The 18132-nt window shown below is 37.8% G+C and overlaps 1 protein-coding gene across 5 annotated transcripts in view; it reads right to left on the reverse strand.

The window, feature by feature from the left end:
• The window catches only part of HMCN1 (hemicentin 1), a 512408-nt gene that overhangs the window by 41135 nt on the left and 453141 nt on the right, over nt 1-18132 (reverse strand). For all 5 annotated transcript variants that reach the window (XM_043486094.1, XM_043486095.1, XM_043486092.1 and 2 more), the window contains 9 exons: nt 17915-18085; nt 9802-9972; nt 9225-9395; nt 8067-8237; nt 7726-7896; nt 3588-3737; nt 3148-3285; nt 1731-1852; nt 855-1092 (listed from right to left, as the gene is read on the reverse strand). In XM_043486094.1, the coding sequence (XP_043342029.1) occupies nt 855-1092; nt 1731-1852; nt 3148-3285; nt 3588-3737; nt 7726-7896; nt 8067-8237; nt 9225-9395; nt 9802-9972; nt 17915-18085 (1503 nt within the window). The remainder of the gene's footprint in view (nt 1-854; nt 1093-1730; nt 1853-3147; nt 3286-3587; nt 3738-7725; nt 7897-8066; nt 8238-9224; nt 9396-9801; nt 9973-17914; nt 18086-18132) is intronic.

Raw genomic sequence — 18132 nt, forward strand, 5'->3', positions numbered from 1 at the left:
AGATATAGAAGATAGACTTGTGAACACAACGGGGGAAGGTGAGGGGGGGACAAATTGAGAGAGTAGCACTGAACCACACGCATGACTATACGTAGAGGAGAGAGCTAATGGGAAGTGGCTGTGTAAACAGGGAGCTCAGCCCAGTGCTTGTGAGGGGCCACATGAATACTGATGGCTGATTGACACTGTTCACAGCAGAAAGCAACACAACAAGGTAAGGCAATTATACCCCAAAATAAATTTAAAAATAAATATTTAAATAAAACAAAAATGAAGAAGGATATCTCAGAATATAGATACATCAAAACCCACCAGCATAGGGGTACTACTAAGACCAAGAGGAAGTAGTTCGAAAGCTATAATTTCCAAGAAAAATAAATGACAGCTGGAATTCTGGTGATTACTCCTCAGTTTTTAAAAGTTGCTTTTAAAATACAGAAACTTTTTTTTTTTTTTTGACTAGGCTTAGATACACCTTTACATGTTTCAGGAATTTAAAAAAAATCTTGTAAGACTCAAAACAAGAACAAATGGGCTTTATTACCCAAAGAAAAATCGTTGACACAGGATATCTTTTAAAACTGCTCTGTGTATATAGGTTTGAACAGTAACAACTCCAATATGCTATTAATATATGAAGACGCATATTAGCGAACCAAATGTACTAGAATGCTAATTGGATTGGACTTACCATAGGACTTTACTTATAAAACATAGACAACACACATGAAAAACATGTTACGTTCAGTCTGTACCTTGACATCCTTATTTTGAATGGCATCAGTGCAATTCTTTTACCCATTTAGAAAGGACTACATAGCATGGAGAGCTGGATTTCCCCTTAACCAAATTACCTTTGGAAATTGAAGCATGGATTTTAAAACCCACTGTCTCTTCTAACTGGTTGTAGTCAGATTCCACAGAGGATGCATGAAGTGTTTCTACCAAGAAAGGCATTCTTCCCTGTGCCTCATCATAGAAGACAGTGTGGTTCCATGTGTAAGGGACGCTGATGCCATCAATGGTGAACAGCCGGGTCGAGTAGGCATACAGCTGCCCAGGACCTGTTTGAATGTAGTCCTCAGTGTAATCCTAAGAAGGACAATATGGATTTGAGGATCAGCATGGCCCATTTTTTTTTTTTTCTTCTTCTTGAGGGTACTACGATATGTAGAATGAGCTAAAAATAAAAATGGTGTAGGGTCTAAAATATACAGTTCTAAATAAAAATCATAATTGTATAGCAGTGCTCAACTTAAAGTTTGAACCTACCTACCATTGTAACTACCTTAGTTTCATAATTTTAGTGTCATAAATGAGAGTTTAAGGGACTCAGAATTGTCGGTCAAAAGTAAAGTAAAAATGTGAAAGGGCGATTGCTATCATCCTTTAATTTCTGGAGTACTTTTGTGGATGGTCTATAAAATCTTTTATGTAAGACTTACTATTCTCTTTGTCTATAGAAAGTTAAATGGCTTAAATCAACATAGCTCTGATCTTAGTCCTGATAAGCATGGTCATAAAACTACTAAAAGCTTATAAAGATTCCTCTTCAAAGATTTTTAGACAAAGACCACATAGCCATTTCTACCCTTAGTGGTTTAGAGATTTAATCTCCAAAGTGAACAAGGGAAACTATACAAGTTTTCTGTGCTTCTTTAATGATCTTTGACTCTTACTCTTAGCATTACTCCAGTAAACAGGGAAGGCAAGTTACCCTAATGTTTTACCTTCACGGTGACTTCCGCAGGTGACTGTAGCTGCAGGACATGGCCACTCACAATGATGTCTACCAGCAGAGCACCATCAGGATCCAAGCCCCGGGCAACGTGAGTCATCCGCAAGATTTCTCCTAGGAATTACAATTGATTCATGTCAACAGCATATATACTGTGTGTGGGACACTTCCCAGTGGTAAAAAAAATCCACCTGTCAATGCAGGTTCGATCCCTGGGTCAGGAAGATTCCCTGGAGAAGGAAATGACAACCCACTCTAGTATTCTTGCCTGGAAAACTTCATGGACAGAGGAACCTGGCGGGCTACAGTCCATGGGGGTCACAAAGAGTCAGATACGAATAAGTATGCACACATGCATATATATGTGTGTGTGTATTTATAAAACATGGTTTGTGTAAGCACATTGCAGATTTTTTATACCAGTTCAGCTATGTTATTGTACTTCACGCTTGATTAAATACTAATCATAAGAGAATTAAAATAGCACTTAGTCCACAAATTAAAGACTTAGATTTACTGAATTAAAGTGATTTTAAAATTCCTTTTTTCACTTTTTTTTTTTTTACAAAAATTTTCACCCGATTACACCTATAATTAGGTGAAGGAATCCACACTTTGAATTGACAAGCAATAGCAAGGCAGTTCTACAGAAATGGACTGATCGCCTGTGAGAAGGAGACAGACAGCGTGAACAGGAAGACTGGCAACAGCTACAAGTCTGGATCCAGCGCTTTGTTCTTGCTGATGCTTTTAGAAACAGCAAAGGGACATCTTAGGAAGTGGACTGCCATACAAAGACCCACGTGTCCCGTGGGCTGATTAAAGCTATGGTTTTCCTCAGCCCTGCTACCTTAAAGATCACTGCTACAAAGGCAGACCACCTTCGAAGATACTTCATATGAAGGTCTTTAAAAAGTTGTCTGCCCTTGGAAAAGACAATGAGTTGCTAATCCATATGCATTAAAGCTAAGGATAAAGTGAAAAGTCTTTAGATTTGCTTGCTTATGTTTCCAATTTTTTGATTAAAGAATCCCTATCAGATATAACTGAATCTCCAGTTCAAAGACAAAAACCTTTAATTAATAGCTATAACTCAGCTTCCTGCTCTGCTTGGCCTTCAAAACCCTCTCTAAGGAATTAAAGAGAACAGATACAGGAAAGATGAAGGAAAAAAGAACTTTTAGGCTATAAAAATCACTATACTATCTGAAAACATATGGCCTCTTATAGAGCCATGTCAGTAAAAGTTTATAGGAAAATATAAAGTTGCTTTTATGTCATTTATGATAAGATGGCAACAAAACCTTGAAATTATCCTCTGTGGGAACATATATTTTTCTAAACTGCCAATTTTTATAGTGATCATATTTTTAAATAGCAATAGGATATTAAGTTCAGTTGATACGAACCAGTTGCAAATTCCACTTGGGTTTCTCTCTTGAAAACTGCATTGGTGAGGGTGAAGCCATTGACTGCTTCTCCTATTTCTTTTGCTGTTGTCCAATAAATGGGATTTAGAATAGAAACTATCTTTCTCATTGCTGGACCTAGAGAAAAAAGGGGTAAATAAGATGTCAAAGCAAAACATTTACAGACCATTGTTGTTACTCACAGCAAGTTATTCAAAGGGATGAATCCTAAGTTTACTTGAATAACAACAAAAATATCAGCATCTAAAAATATCAGTTTTTAAAAAGAGTTTACCATTGGGATAAAACTAAGGACCATTACACTGCTCATTTAGTAGTAGCATCCCTAGAAATTTTTAGTGGAAATAACAGATGAAGAAGAATAATGTATGTTTTTAAAAAGAGGCTTATTGACAACTTTTATCAGCAAAGAGACTTACCGAGACTGCGAGGTACATTGGTAATTTTGGCATGTACTATTCTAGTATCAGAGTTTGGGCTATCTGTGACCGTGGCATTAAGGAAAGCAATTCCAAATTCAACATCATTAATGCTTCCAATAACACTTCCTCTGGCTCGCTGGGGCCCACCTATTGTGGGAAGAAAAAACATTCTTGGAAAGGAAACAATTTCATCAACATTACATTGGAGAAAAGAGAGCCAGTATTCAAAGATGCTCCAAATCTTCTCCCAAACATTTAAAATATCATATGACATCTGAATTTCAGAGTGAAATAAATAAGCTTTCAAAACATTCTACTCCCATGTAACACTCATCATCCCGCATAAATCTAGGATCCTTCCAATCTATGTACATCATAGTATTATTTCACAATCCAAAGAATACATTCAGCACCCAGTCCCAAAGCCAAAATAAAGTATGTGTTTGGTGACGGTGATGAAATGTTGATAATAATGAGGGTTTATTGAGCATGTCATGTACTACAAGAAGCACATAACATGTGTTAACTCATTCTAGCAACAATTCTATAAGGTAAGTTTAAATAGCCACAGTTAAAATAAATAGAATTTGCAGACTAGGAAAATAAAGTTCAGAGCATTCAAGTGGTTGTCCCATGATTACTTAATTAGGAAGCAACAGAATGAGGCTATAAACAGAGATCTGCTTGTCATCAAAACCCATATTCTTTATTTTTTAATTTATTTATCAGGGTACAGTTGCTTTACAATGTGTTGGTTTCTGCTGTTCAACAAGGGGAATCAGTCACATGTATACATCTAGCTCCTCCCTCTTAGCCTCCCTCCCACCCCATCCCACCCTTCTACGTCATCACAGAGCGCCGAGGTGAGCTCCCTGTGTGTCAGAAAGAGAAAAACAAGTTATCATCCATTAATGCGTAAATGGGGGCTCTAGAAAAATGGTTCAGAAAACCCATATTCTTTTATCCATTACCTCCTTCATGAGAACACAGAAGGAAGGAATGAAACAGCTCCAAAGCCTTGTGACAGGTCACTACCAACATAAATGTGAAGCGTTTAAGGGTTATTGTTCAGTCTTGGGTTTCAGGTCAATGGCTTACCAAGCTCTTCATATTATATATATATACTGGAATATGTTTACCTTGAGAAAAATTTGAGAAGAATGTTGTACTTTTAACATTGCTGCAAAGTTTATACCAAGACATTTATGCTGAGCAAGAATCATACAATCTTTTAAAAGTAGCTTTACAGTAATTTTATGCCTTCTTTCCATTGTTCAACAAAAATATTGGTTACTAACACAGAATCAGTGGCTAAGGAGTCCATGCTTTGACAAGAGAGGGAAATACACTGAGAAGAAACTAACAGTTGTTTTTTTGCCTATTTCCAGTTTTTTTTAAATTTATTCATTTTTAACTGAAGGATAATTGCTTTACAGAATTTTGTTGTTTTCTGTCAAACATCAAATTAATTTTATCAAAGTATAGTTGATTTACAATATTATATGTTTCTGCATCCATTCAGAAATATTTAGCAAAGTGAATATTGCCAGGTTTTAAATAGCTTTCTTTTTTAAATTGAAATATAAGGAAAGGATTTTATGAATGACAGCTGAATGGATAAGATTAAAAAAAAAATCAGAATAATCCCATAGAAATGCAAATTATATTCTTGGTATCTGGGTTCAGAGCAGCTAATAACTAAAAATATTCATTATTTGATTCCTTTTACTGAGAAGGAAATGGCAACCCACTCCAGTATTCTTGCCTGGAGAATCCCATGGACAAAGGAGCCTGGCGGGCTACAGTCCATGGGGTCAGAAAGAGTCAGACACAACTGAGCGACTAAATACACACACACTTGAGTATAGTTTAAAGCAATCATAAGGTGTTTCAGATGTTGTTGTCATGTATTATACACTGAGGCTTCTCTGATGGCTCACGGATAAAGACTCTGCCTGCCAATGCAGGAGATGTGGGTTTGATCCCAGGTGGGGAAGATCCCCTGAGGAAGGGCATGGCAACCCACTCCAGTATTCTTGCCTGGAGAACCCCACAGACAGAGGCGCCTGGCAGGCTACAGTCCTTAGGGTTGCGAAAGAGCAGGGCATGACTTAGCAACTAAACAACAAATTATATACTGGGGAGAAATACAGTTGTATTCAATCTGAGAAAAGTCAATAAGTGTTTCATCATTTTATTTTGCATTATTTTACTAGCGAGAGAAACAGTTTTTTTCACATTGATTCACCCTTCATGTTCTTGATTATATTCATCTGTTACTCAAGTATTGAAAATACAATGGTAAGAAAAATAAAAAAGACATGAAGCTTGCTTTCATAGCACTTATATCTAAACAGGGGAGATAATTAAATTAGAATTCTCTACAAATAGATGTGAAATGCACTAATGTGTAAGATATCTACTACTCAGGGAAGTCTGAGAAAGAGGTAAAAATAGACTAGAGATGGAAAAATTAGTTGCTTAGGTCTTAGCTAAGTCGAGGACTGAGCATGCACACAAGTCAAGGAGGGCAGAGAAAGGCTTTCTGGGTAGAAGATACAGCATATGTCACCCTTTTAGGAGATGGCGGCTTGTCACATCTGAGCAGCTAAGAGTAGAGAGTCTGGAGAGTGATGGGAACCATGCAGCAAGATGACGTGGAAAAGCACATAGTAGGACCTGGCTGGCTACTTTTGTTCTTGAGTCCTAAGCAGGGCCAGAGGAGGATAGTAGGGTCACTAATTTCCTTAGTTCTCAGGTCATCACTAACGAGTGGCCTCCCATTTTGACCTTGATTCTCTAGTCTCACAGAGGAACTTGAACCCCAGTGTTCAATAGATGTCTCCTAGTTCTGTCTACCCAGTTGGGATCCTTCAAACTCTCTATCAGATCCTGTAATCCAAATTATTTGCCTATTTGGACTTCCTTCTGTCACTGGGTCCCTGATACCATGAGAGACTGAGCTACAAAATATCTCACCTGAAATGAGACCCATCACTGTGCCTACATGTTAAGAGTCTCAACATCATTGGTGATCAGCGCCATGTGGAGGAGACATATTAAGCAACTGAGTGAGGGATGCTTGCTCTTTCAGCGTGCTTATATCCTATACATCTGTTCATATAACTCCTTTCTGTCACTCTTTCAAATAGGCCTTGCTGATTTTCAGGGATAATTAATTTCCAAAGCAGCCTTAAAGCTTCGGAATGTCCAATGGTGCCAATATTTCAACTGTGTAAAAATGTTCTTTTTGGTCTTCTGAAAGCCCTTAGGCAGTCCAGTTCTTTGAGATGAATACTCTTAATATTTTCCATTTCTTGGGACTCCAATAAACTCAGATCCATGAGTTCTAGAAGTCCAGCTTTGTTCCTTCTGAATTTTTGTATCACAATATCTTGGCATATTGCATGACTTGAATGATAGTAGTTGATCTCCCCCTAATCTTTTCCTTTTCCTGTTTAATTAAAAACAGGATTTTCCCTATTTTACTGTCTGTACTCATGTTTTTTATATTTCCATCTGTGAAAGAACAGCCTCCAAGTGTGTATTTCTATTAACTATTCAGTTTCTGCCCCACCCTCATTTTTCTGCCTGGAATCTCAGCCTGGTTTTCCCACTCTTCCTTGCCCTTCTTACTCCTCAAGCTCAGGACTACTATTTACAGCTGGGGGAAGACTATATCCTTTTATAAAAGGAGCCTATAAGGGGGCAAGTAGAGACTAATATACAGCATGAGCTTTGGTGCAGAGCTGCATCAATGAGGGGGAAAAAGTGCCCTTTTCCTAATTCTTCCATCCAGTTGTTGTCATTGTTTAGTCTCTACGTTGTGTCCAACTCTTTTCAACCCCATGGACTGTACCCCATGAGGCTCCTCTCTCCATGGGATTTCCCAGGCAAGAATACTGGAGTGGGTTGCCATTTCCTTCTCCCGGGGATCTTCCCAACCCAGGGATCAAACCTATGTTCCTGCTTGACAGGTGAATTCTTTACCTCTGAGCCACCTGGGAAGCCCCTCTTTCATCCAGAGTTGGCACTATTTTATAATTTGAGGGTTCAGAGTGACACCTTTTCTTTTTTTTTAATTCACAGAAAGTCTGTAAATGTGGTCCTGCCAAAGTCTAATGTAATTGCTTACCTGGACATACTTGTATATTACATCTGGATACCTGAGTAGCATCTCCTGGGCAGGGGCGACCACTTTTAGATGGTACTGGATTGTTGCAGAGCCGTTTTCGTATCTTTTCACCTCCTCCACAAGAGGTGGAACACCAGCTCCAGCTATGCCAGTTTCCCCAACTTCCATCCACTGTGAACAAGAACAAGATGGTCAATATTAACAAATGGGTAATAAAATCTACCCTCACGGTGACTCTGCCTATACAACTTTCATTTCAAGACCTGATGTGATGGGGCTGCCACAAGGAGCACTGAATGAAAGGCTTTACTACTTCTGCCACCAGGGGTTGGGAAGCTCACCAGGACACATGTCCGTGTTGCATCTCTGGATCTGGGAGTCTGGGCCTCCACAAGCTCTTCCTCCACTGGAGGGACGGGGGTTATCACATGTGCGGTACCGCCGCATCTGCCCCCCGCCACATGTCCGGCTGCACACTCCCCAGCCACTCCAAGGACTCCAGTTCCCATGAGCTGCGACACAGAACCATTGGAAAAGTGGTCATCAATGACGCTCATCCAAAGCGTACAGAAAGACTATCCAGGAAGTGAAAAGAAACACACAGAGCGATAAACAGGCATCTTCCAAAGACAGGTGGTTTGACTGGAAACTGGGTATACATTCCAGTGACTGTGCAATTCCATTTAACCTGCATAAACAAGGCTGAGTGCCAAAGCATTGATGCTTTTGAATTGTGGTGCTGGAGAAAACTTAGGAGAGACCCTTGAACCGCAAGATCAAACCAGTCAATCCTAAAGGAAATCAAGCCTGAATGTTCAAGGACTGCTCCTGAAGCTCTAATACTTTGGTCACCTAATGCTAAGAGCTGACTCCCTGGAAAAGACCCTGATGCTGCGAAAGAGTGAAGATGAAAGGGGAGGGAGAGAGTAAGATGTTTAGATAGAATCACTGACTCAGTGGACATGAATCTGAGCAAACTCCAGGAGACAGCAGAGGACAGAGGAGCCTGGCGTGCTGTAGTCCAAGAGGTCGCAGAGTCAGACATAACTCAGCAACTGAACCACAACAAAGTTTTCCAGGAGCTGGAGGATAGGAATAAGAAAAGGTCTCTGAGGAGTCAAGCTATAACATTCAGGATACAGTGAACTGAAATGCTGCTAGGGTCCACACTTCTAGCTTGGGTGACTACATTAAGGCAGAGAGGCACCTGCTTGCTTCCGTTACGGAATCAACATCATCACCAGTTAGTGTGGAAGGATGCCCTAGTCCTTGCACTCTGAAGCTGGTCCTATAAAGGACATGGAATAGAATGCAGCCTCTGCCCATCTAAATCAGTGGGGTCTATGGTATTATATAGACCCAACAGCAATCACGCAACATTTTGATATCCTAGACCAATGGTAGACAAATTAAGTAACAGACTGTTGAATTTTAAGGACTTAAGTCCATAATGAAACTTTAAGAAAGTATAATGTTGACTCACTATTTCCAACACTCACTTGGACAAGAGTCACTATTACAAAAATCGCTCTGGACATCACTCCCTTCGCATTTGTTGCCTCCATACTGAGGGGCAGGATCAGAGCAGTCCCTTGTTCGCTGCCTGGCGCCGCCTCCACAGGATACAGAGCAGGCACTCCAACTGGTCCAAGTGGCCCACTTGCCATCAACTGGGTTAAAGAAAAACATATGTGCTCTGTTACTACTTAGAAATGATCAAGTTAAACCCTGCACATTGATAGGTTGAATGATAATCTTATTGATACTGATTCTTTTAAGTTTTTATTTTGTATTGTATTGTATTTTGTATTGTATTGGCGTATAGCCGATCAACAATGTTGTAAGAGTTTCAGGTGGACAGCAAAGGGACTCAGCCATACATATACATGTATCCAGACTCCCCACCCATCCAGGCTGCCACATAACATTGAGCAGAGTGCTATTGAGTAGGACCATGTTGGTTATCCACTTTAAATATAGCAGTGTGTACATTTGACATTGATTCTTAATGACATACTCCCTAGATAAGATGTAGAGGTTAAATTATTGAGGGTACAAACATTGTATTTATCTTACTTGGACAGTGTCTTTCATTGCAAACTTGCATCTGTGTTTCTGCTCCATCACAGTAGGATCCAGAAAATGACGGTGGTGGGTTATTGCACAGTCTTGTTCTTGTTTGGGTACCTTTTCCACAACTTACGCTGCATGTACCCCAAGGCTGCCAGGTACTCCATGCTCCATGAACTACAAACATCCCAAGACACAGTTTTAAGTCACAGAACCACATTTGTTATTAAAAAAAATTGTTATATAAATAAATAACTCAATGAGTTAAGTTAGCCCAGAATCTAAAATAACTGAAATTGAACCAAAGGAAACATAACAAATGATGTTCTTCCCTTCTCCCTCTGGTGAGATTTTCATGAGAATTAGTATCTATAGGAAAATTGAGAAGGCTATCTGATGCCAAAATAAATGCTTAAAATTATCCAAAGGGGCTCTTTTGTTAAAATTAAATGTAATCAAACTACTACCCGTAAATAAAGTCTGAGCTTATAAGCCCTAACTAAGTATTTTCTGGGGAATGTGGAAGGAACCAGAAGCTAAGCTGTGTAACTAATCTCGATGCAGTTATGGCGAACACAATGGTCTCCATAATGATAACTTGGACCCCACACTGCAAGGCCACATCTTCAAACCTGATTCAGCTTCACATTTAAAAATGTACTTGGACCTTTCAGCAGCATGATGATTTGCACAGTTATAACTCTTTGAAAATTTTTCCCCATTACATAATGTTCTTGAATTAAAAGTTCTAAATAACACACTCACCTGCTTCCTAAACAACAGAAAAAACTGACCAGTAGTTTCCAAGAAATAAGATTAAGCCCTTCCTTTTAGTAACTAACATATTACACCATCTGACCACAAGCCTGGAACAACCTTATGTTTCCTTCCAGGTGTAGGGCTAAGAATAAACATGGTTTCTCTTATGTGTAAGTCAGTACAGGTCATGTTTTTGTCAAAAGGTATTTTCTAGATGTGGGGCTCAAAAAGTTTTTTGCCGTGGTCACCAGGTTTAACCAAGATAGGAACCATAGGGCTTTAAGGTCCTGTCTAAATATTCTCTTAACACAATCTGTAAGTTGAAAAACAAGGAATGGAATTACCATTTGGCTTCTTTGCTTAGAAAATATTTTAAAACACATCTTGAATTTCCTTCTAATTAACTATTGTCTAATTGAACTGACTACATATTCTTGTACTTCGTAGACACAAGAAACACAGTCACAAATTTATTTCAGCTGACAAGAATCTTCACTAAAAATTATTTGACGAAACATAAAAGGGAAAGAAAGCCTTTCATTAAATGGCAAGTACTACTCAAGACTACTACTTTATTAATTAAGATCACTGATGTTCATAGGTATTACATAAGGACTATGGCATTTCAAAATTCTGCTATTCCAACTGTTTTAATATGTTCTATTTTCAAGGATGTTGGTTAATGAAAGCATTTCGCTCTTATAAAGAGCCTTATGATACATGCATTTTTTGGAGGATTACAACTGGGTGACATTTATTAATTTCTTATCTGTGTAGATTCTATCTATTATGGAGCTTCCGTGGTGACTCAGATGGTAAAGAATCTGCCTGCAGTGCAAGAGACCTGGGTTTGATCCCTATGTAGGGAAGATCCCCTGGAGAAGGGAATGGCTACCCACTCCAGTGTTCGTGCCTGAAGAATTCCATGGGTAGCGGAGCCTGGTGGGCTATAGTTTCTATGACATATGGATAGAGGTTTTCAGCTGAAGATCCTTTTAATTTTTTAAGTCAATACAGAAAACCCTAACCAAAATTGAATTTCATGGCATGAAACGTAGAAGAATTGAAATGTTTCTTTTATGTGAATGGAATGATAGCAAGAATGACAATATAAACCAGAGAAGGTGTAAAATTTCATGGTATCTAAAGAATACAAAAGAAAACAGCTATGGAGAAATTAGAAGATTATGAAAAGTAAAACAGATGAGTTTGCTATTACACTGCATTGCAGTTCTGATTCTGGAAAGGCAGGAGAGCAGAGACTCTAGAGCAGATACCCTGTGCCTGAATAACCACTCTGCCCTTACTACCTGTGAGATCCTAGACAAGTTACTTAGCTTCTGGGCCTCTAGTTTCCTCATCTGCCATGTGTGGATAAGAAAAGAACCTCCCTTACTAGGATGGGTGTGAAAAATAATGAGTTGATAGATGAAAAGTGTTCAAATAGTATAAGACACACAATGTCACCTAAGTGTGAGCTCTGAGCTAGTACTGCTAGTCTTCACTCAAAGTTCTCAATGCTTTCAGAATAACACTTCAAAAAAAGCTCAGTCTTTAAGCAATCCAACAATATATCTTTCATGACTGACTCAAATGGCAGCAGAATGGCCTACAACAGAAGATATCAATCTTTTTTAGAGAGAGGGCTGTCAGTTTAGAAATATCTCTAATTGGGGGAGGACAAGATAGGTCTAAAATAGCAATTTGTACCAGAAAGCAGAAGTGTTCACAGAATCATGGGCACATGTCAAGAGGAAACTGAAGATAGTCTCAAGCGATCTCCACTAACCAAGACAATTTGTGCATCACAATAAATGATGACGGTAGTGCATTATAAATCACTGAAGGAAATGGTATTTGAGTTCTTACTGATATAACTCAAAAAAAAAGGTAGAAAGAGAAAGAAAAGTTCTTTCCTACAATGGAAAGCCAATAATAGATGTCTTGTAAGATCATAGCAATAACTGATTTAAAGCAAAAATAAATCATAAATAGATGCTAAAACTGGTAGGTAAAAGACTGATAAGAAACAAGATGTTTATGAAGTCTTAAAGTTTCCCTACAAAATGCTTATTAATTACAAAGGTAAATATAGTAACTACACACTGGAAAACACCACGTTAAAAAAGTGAACAAAGTTAACATTACCAGTTAGACACATCATGTGATATGATGTACTGAGGACACAAAATCATTTCTATGATATGTCTGCCAAAATGCAAAATCTGAATCTAATCGTGAAAAAATATCAGACACACCTAAACGGAAAATTCTTACAAAATGATTAGCCCATATACTTAAAAAAAACAGCAAGGCCATAAAACATAAAAAGTAGCTAAGAAATTGTTCCAGTTGAAAGGGACTAAAGAGACATGACACATAAATGCGAATGTGATCTTGGAAGAGATCTTGGACTGGAAAAAAGAGTTTATGAAGCATATATGACTGGGACGATTAATAGAATTTGAATGTGAACTGTGGATTAGATAAGATTTATAATAGTATTAAAGTTAAATTTCTTGATTTAGATAATTGTGTTTATAAAAGAGACTATTCTTGTTTTAGGAAATATGCACAATTGAGGAATCTGGGTAAAAGGTGTACAGAAGTTCTTTGTATTATTCTTGCAACTTTTCTGTAAGCTTGACACTATTAAACATAATTTTTTACTAAAAGAAAATCTCATCAAACCATGTGAGGCAAAAACTAACAGAAGTGCAGAGACAAATGGGTGAATCTACCATTACAGATGGAGACTCAAATACTCCTCTATCAGAAATGACAGATCCAGCACGCAGAAAAACAATAAGGAAATGATTGAACTCAAGAACAGCAATCAATTAGATAGAGTTGACATCTATAGACTAGTTCATCTGAGAACAGCAGAATTCACATTGTTCTCAGGCTCACATGGAACATTCATCAAGGTGGACCACATTCTGAGCCATAAAATATACGTCAACAAATTAAAAAGAATAGAAATTATATAATGTCTGCTCTCAGACCACAGTGAAATCAAGCTAGAAATCAATAATAGGTAGATGCAAAATCCCCAAATACGTGGAGATTAAACAACACACTACTAAATAATACAATTTCAAAGAAGAAATCTCAACAGATATTAAAAATATTTTGAATTAAATACAAATGAAAACACAACTTATCAAAATTTGTAGGATGCAGCAAAAGTAGTGCTTAGAGGGAAATTCATAGTATTGAATGCATAAGATCTAAAATAAATTATCTACATTTCCACCTGAGGAAACTAAAAAAGAAGAGAAAATGAAATCTAAGTAAGTAAGAAAAAGTACTTACTTAGTAAGTAAGAAGTAAGAAGAAGTAAGAAGAAAAGAAATAGAATTAGAGCAGAGATAAGTTAAACTGAACATAGGAAATCAACAGATAATAATCAATGAAACCCAAAGCTGATTCTTTGAAAAGATCAATAAAATCAGTAAGATTCTAGCCAGGCTAATCAAGAGAAAAAGAGAGAATACAAATTATTAATATCAAAATAAAAATATCAAATTAATATCAAATCAAAAATTAATATCAAAATAAAAATATCAAAAATAAAAGAGAAGGCATCTCTACAGATCCTATGGGTATTAAAAACATTAAAAGGAATATTAATAGAGTTTGAACAACTCTGTGTCTGCCAGTTTGACAACCTAGATGAAATAGATCAACTCCTTGAAAGATACGATTTGCCAAAACTCACACAAGAAAAAAGTTTGAAAAGTTCTATATCTATTAAAGAAATGTAATCACTAATTAATAAACTTCCATAACAGAAAACACAGTACCAGATGGGTTTACTGTTGAATTTTACCAAACATTTGTGGGAAAAAATGTACCCCATAGACCAATTCTCTACCTTTTCTTTCAGAGGACAGAGCAGAGAGACTACTTCCTAACTCTTTCTATGAGGCCAGCATTACCCTAATACTAAAACCAGACAAAGACATTATAAGAAAATGAAAGTCTAGGCCAATGTCTCTCATGAATATAGATGTAAAAAGTCTCAACAAATATTATCAAGTTGACTCCAACAATGTATTAAAAGAAAACCTCTTCTGTCCCTAAGATGCTGACATACCTCCTGGATGAAAAAGACCATCTTAGGCTATCTGCCCATTTTGCAGTGGTATACACTGATAAATGTTTAACAGCCAGCTTTCTGGGAGTAGGGAGGAAACTGATTTATAGCATCTATAGTTTTTATGGTACAAAACACTCCCACCATGGTCAATATCTACCTAGTAATGTGATATCATGAAACTCCCAGTGGGAAGAGACACACGCTTTCAGAGGCTGGATCCAGAACACCACTGACAATATGCCATAGTAACAGCTAAATTCAATTGGTTTAGGGGCTGAGAGATAACCAAAGAAAGTCTAAAAAACAGTAAGCCAACAGAATAGTGAGCAAAACAGCAGTAAGCCAATAGTTACTCAATAAAAACAAACAAAAAAACCCTTGAGTTTTGTTTTAGGACATGTACAAAAATCATTTAGCTTTTCATTATATAGATACCATAGCTGATAAACTGTACAAAGATTAATCAGGTATTGCTGGTTCTTTTTACTTTGATATGTTATTATAATTAGCTTTCTAATTTTTCAAGATTCAAATAATTTTGGCTTTATTTTTTTTAAGATTTCATAAGAATATTTAATTTTTATAGTAGATATTCTGAGCTGCAAATTAAGACACCCAAGATCTAAGTGAATAGGCTTAGGAATCAGATCAACTTGCATACAAATCCTTAATTCACTTTTTAGTAGTTATACAACCTCAGTAAATTATCATATATTTTCTCATATCAAATATTTTATCATATAGTTTCCTGAATTATGCAATAGAATGCAATACCCCATGCAGAGGGTGACTATCTCATTTTTGTCAACACCCCTTTTTTAGACCATCTCAGGTAAAGTATCTCTTCCAGGTATGCTCTGTCACTTCAACTCCTGAGTTTGCTCTGTATGCTTATCAGTATGTGAATGATATTCTCTGTTACCATTCTAATTCTAGCAGTTAGAACAGTGCCTTGAACACAGACTGGGTGCTCAATAAACAGCTGTTGGATTAATGAGTGATTTAAGGGATGAATTAATGAATCAACAGCCACTCTTCTATTCCATAGGATTTCTTTCAGGCTGTCAAACAAGGAGCCCTGCCTCTCTCGATCCACTGTGGGTCAGTGGCCCAAGCTGGCTCTCAGAGCGGTATCCTTCTCCTGGACTCCCTGAGTTCAGAGGTGAGCCTGGGACCCACAAAGTCAAGCAGGGTTCCTTCCCAGGGGCTGATACAAATTCTGAGAGAGAGGAACTCTTTTGCTTTGAGGCCTTAGATGCTAAGGCCCTTGTAGGCCAGGTACCACCAGTCATTTTTTTCCACATGGAAAGAGTCTAATGAAGAATAAAGCCAAAGAAAGGAAAGCAGATGAGAGATGGAAAACACTCTGGTACAAACATTAGCCAAATTCTTGGATTCAATCATACCTGAAAATAGAATTTTCTATGGAAGCTTAGTATTTAAGCTTGGTCTATTTAGATGGTATAAACAGATGGTCTATTTATTTAAGTTTAATTTCTGTCACTTTAATCTGAAAGGGCCCTAATATACCACACCTAGTAGAGTCACTCTGAGAATCTTTGCCCCAAAGAGGTTTTCCTCCAACTAATTGGCTATGGGGCAATTTTGCTGTGAAAGATAAAATAACTGGTTGACAGGTTTCAACTAGTTGGCAGTGGTTTCATTTCTCCACTGACTCAGTGTTCCCATTTTTTATATTACATACATCTTAGGTCTCATTAAGATCTATAGAGTGATGAACAGATATGATGGCCTTAGAAAAGTCAATAATAACTATGCATGACTTGATAGAAAATACAGTGATAAGAAAACTTATTGGAAGTGTGAAATAAGAGTATAAAGTTGGATTGCACACCATACTAAAGTGATAACATATCAGTTTGTAAATCCTTCGGTGAGCACAGTCATCCCTCCCACCTGTCAAAAGCAAAGGTTTACCAAGCTATGGTGAATATAAAAGGGTGATGAATAATTCATAGGAAAGGGGCTTCCCCTGGTGGCTCAGACAGTAAAGAATCTGCCTGCAATACAGAAGACCCTGGGTTCAATCCCTGAGTCAGGAAGATCCCCTGGAGAAGGGAATGGGTACCCACTCCAGTATTCTTGCCTGGACAATTCCATGGACAGGGCAGTCCGGTGGGCTGCAGTCCATGGGGTTGCAAAGAGTCAGACATGACTGAGTGACTAACTGTAATTCATAACCTGTATGGAGAGGTCGCAAAGAGTTGCTTGGACATGACTGAGTGGCTAACACACTAAGATCCTGAATCACTGATGATAAACTTTGAGAAAGGAAGTACCTTTGTTTTCCAAGATATACCTCAATACAACTATGTGCATGCAAGCTCAGTCATGTCTGACTTTGCAACCCTATGAACAGTAGCCCCCCAGGCTCTTCTGTCCATGGGATTTTCCTGGCAAGAATACTGGAGTGTGTTGTCATTTCCTTCTCCAGGGTATCCTCCTGATCTAGGGATCAAACTCAAGTCTCCTGTGTCTCTTGCATTGCATGTAGATTGTTTACCACTTGAGCCATTGGGGAAGCTATACAACATGAATTTACACACATTTGGAATGTATTCAAATATTTTCTGAAATTTTTTCATTTTAATTTTTCACAACAAATTGTTTAAAAACTGTTTTTTTCATCTTAATTATATCCTTTTAGATATACCTTTATTTTCATTAATTCATCTTTTACAGCAAAATTGTCTTATGGTCTATTTAGTTATGTGGCAATACTGCTTGCTTGGCAGCAAAGATTCTTACAGTGAAGATACCTAGAACCCTAAAATACCTATTGTTTCACAAAGTCAAAAATGACACGTAGATACAGTCCTAAGCATGGTTCCTAGCACATGACATTTATTGAGTGAATGTAGCTAATGCTATTTTTCTCCTTGCCAGCTGTGTGTTTCTGGGCAGGTCTTTAACCTCTCTAGACTTCATTTTTCCTGTCTGAAAGTGAATGACTGGATTAGCTGTTATCTAAGGTCTTCAACATCTCTAAAATTCTATTAATTCGATTACATTTAAATGATTAAAAAATATATTACAGTTTGGAACTCTTTCTCATGTTCAGTTAAATCAGGTACTTGAATTAACACTGATTTAATGTCACATCTCCTTAAGTTCATCCATGAGACAGAAGTGAGAACATAGGCCATAACATCTCTTCCTAATAAAGAAGAAAAGGTAATTATAACTCCTTTGTATGGGTCAAAAAGACATAAGTTTTGCTTATCTCTGGGTTCTTACCTGGGCAAGGCCGAATGTTGCACATGATGGTTTCCACGGCAATCCCTTCACATGGCCGCCCACCGTGCTGAACTGATGGATTATTGCAAGTTCTGGTCCTGGTTCGGTTGCCACGTCCACAGCTCCTCGTGCATTCTTCCCAGGAACTCCATTCTGACCAGTTCCCATCCACTATCCAAAGGCGACACGTTAACACCATCAGAGACATTTCAATCGAA

Source organism: Cervus canadensis, chromosome 13 (genome assembly GCF_019320065.1).
Source record: "Cervus canadensis isolate Bull #8, Minnesota chromosome 13, ASM1932006v1, whole genome shotgun sequence".
Classification (NCBI taxonomy): domain Eukaryota; kingdom Metazoa; phylum Chordata; class Mammalia; order Artiodactyla; family Cervidae; genus Cervus; species Cervus canadensis.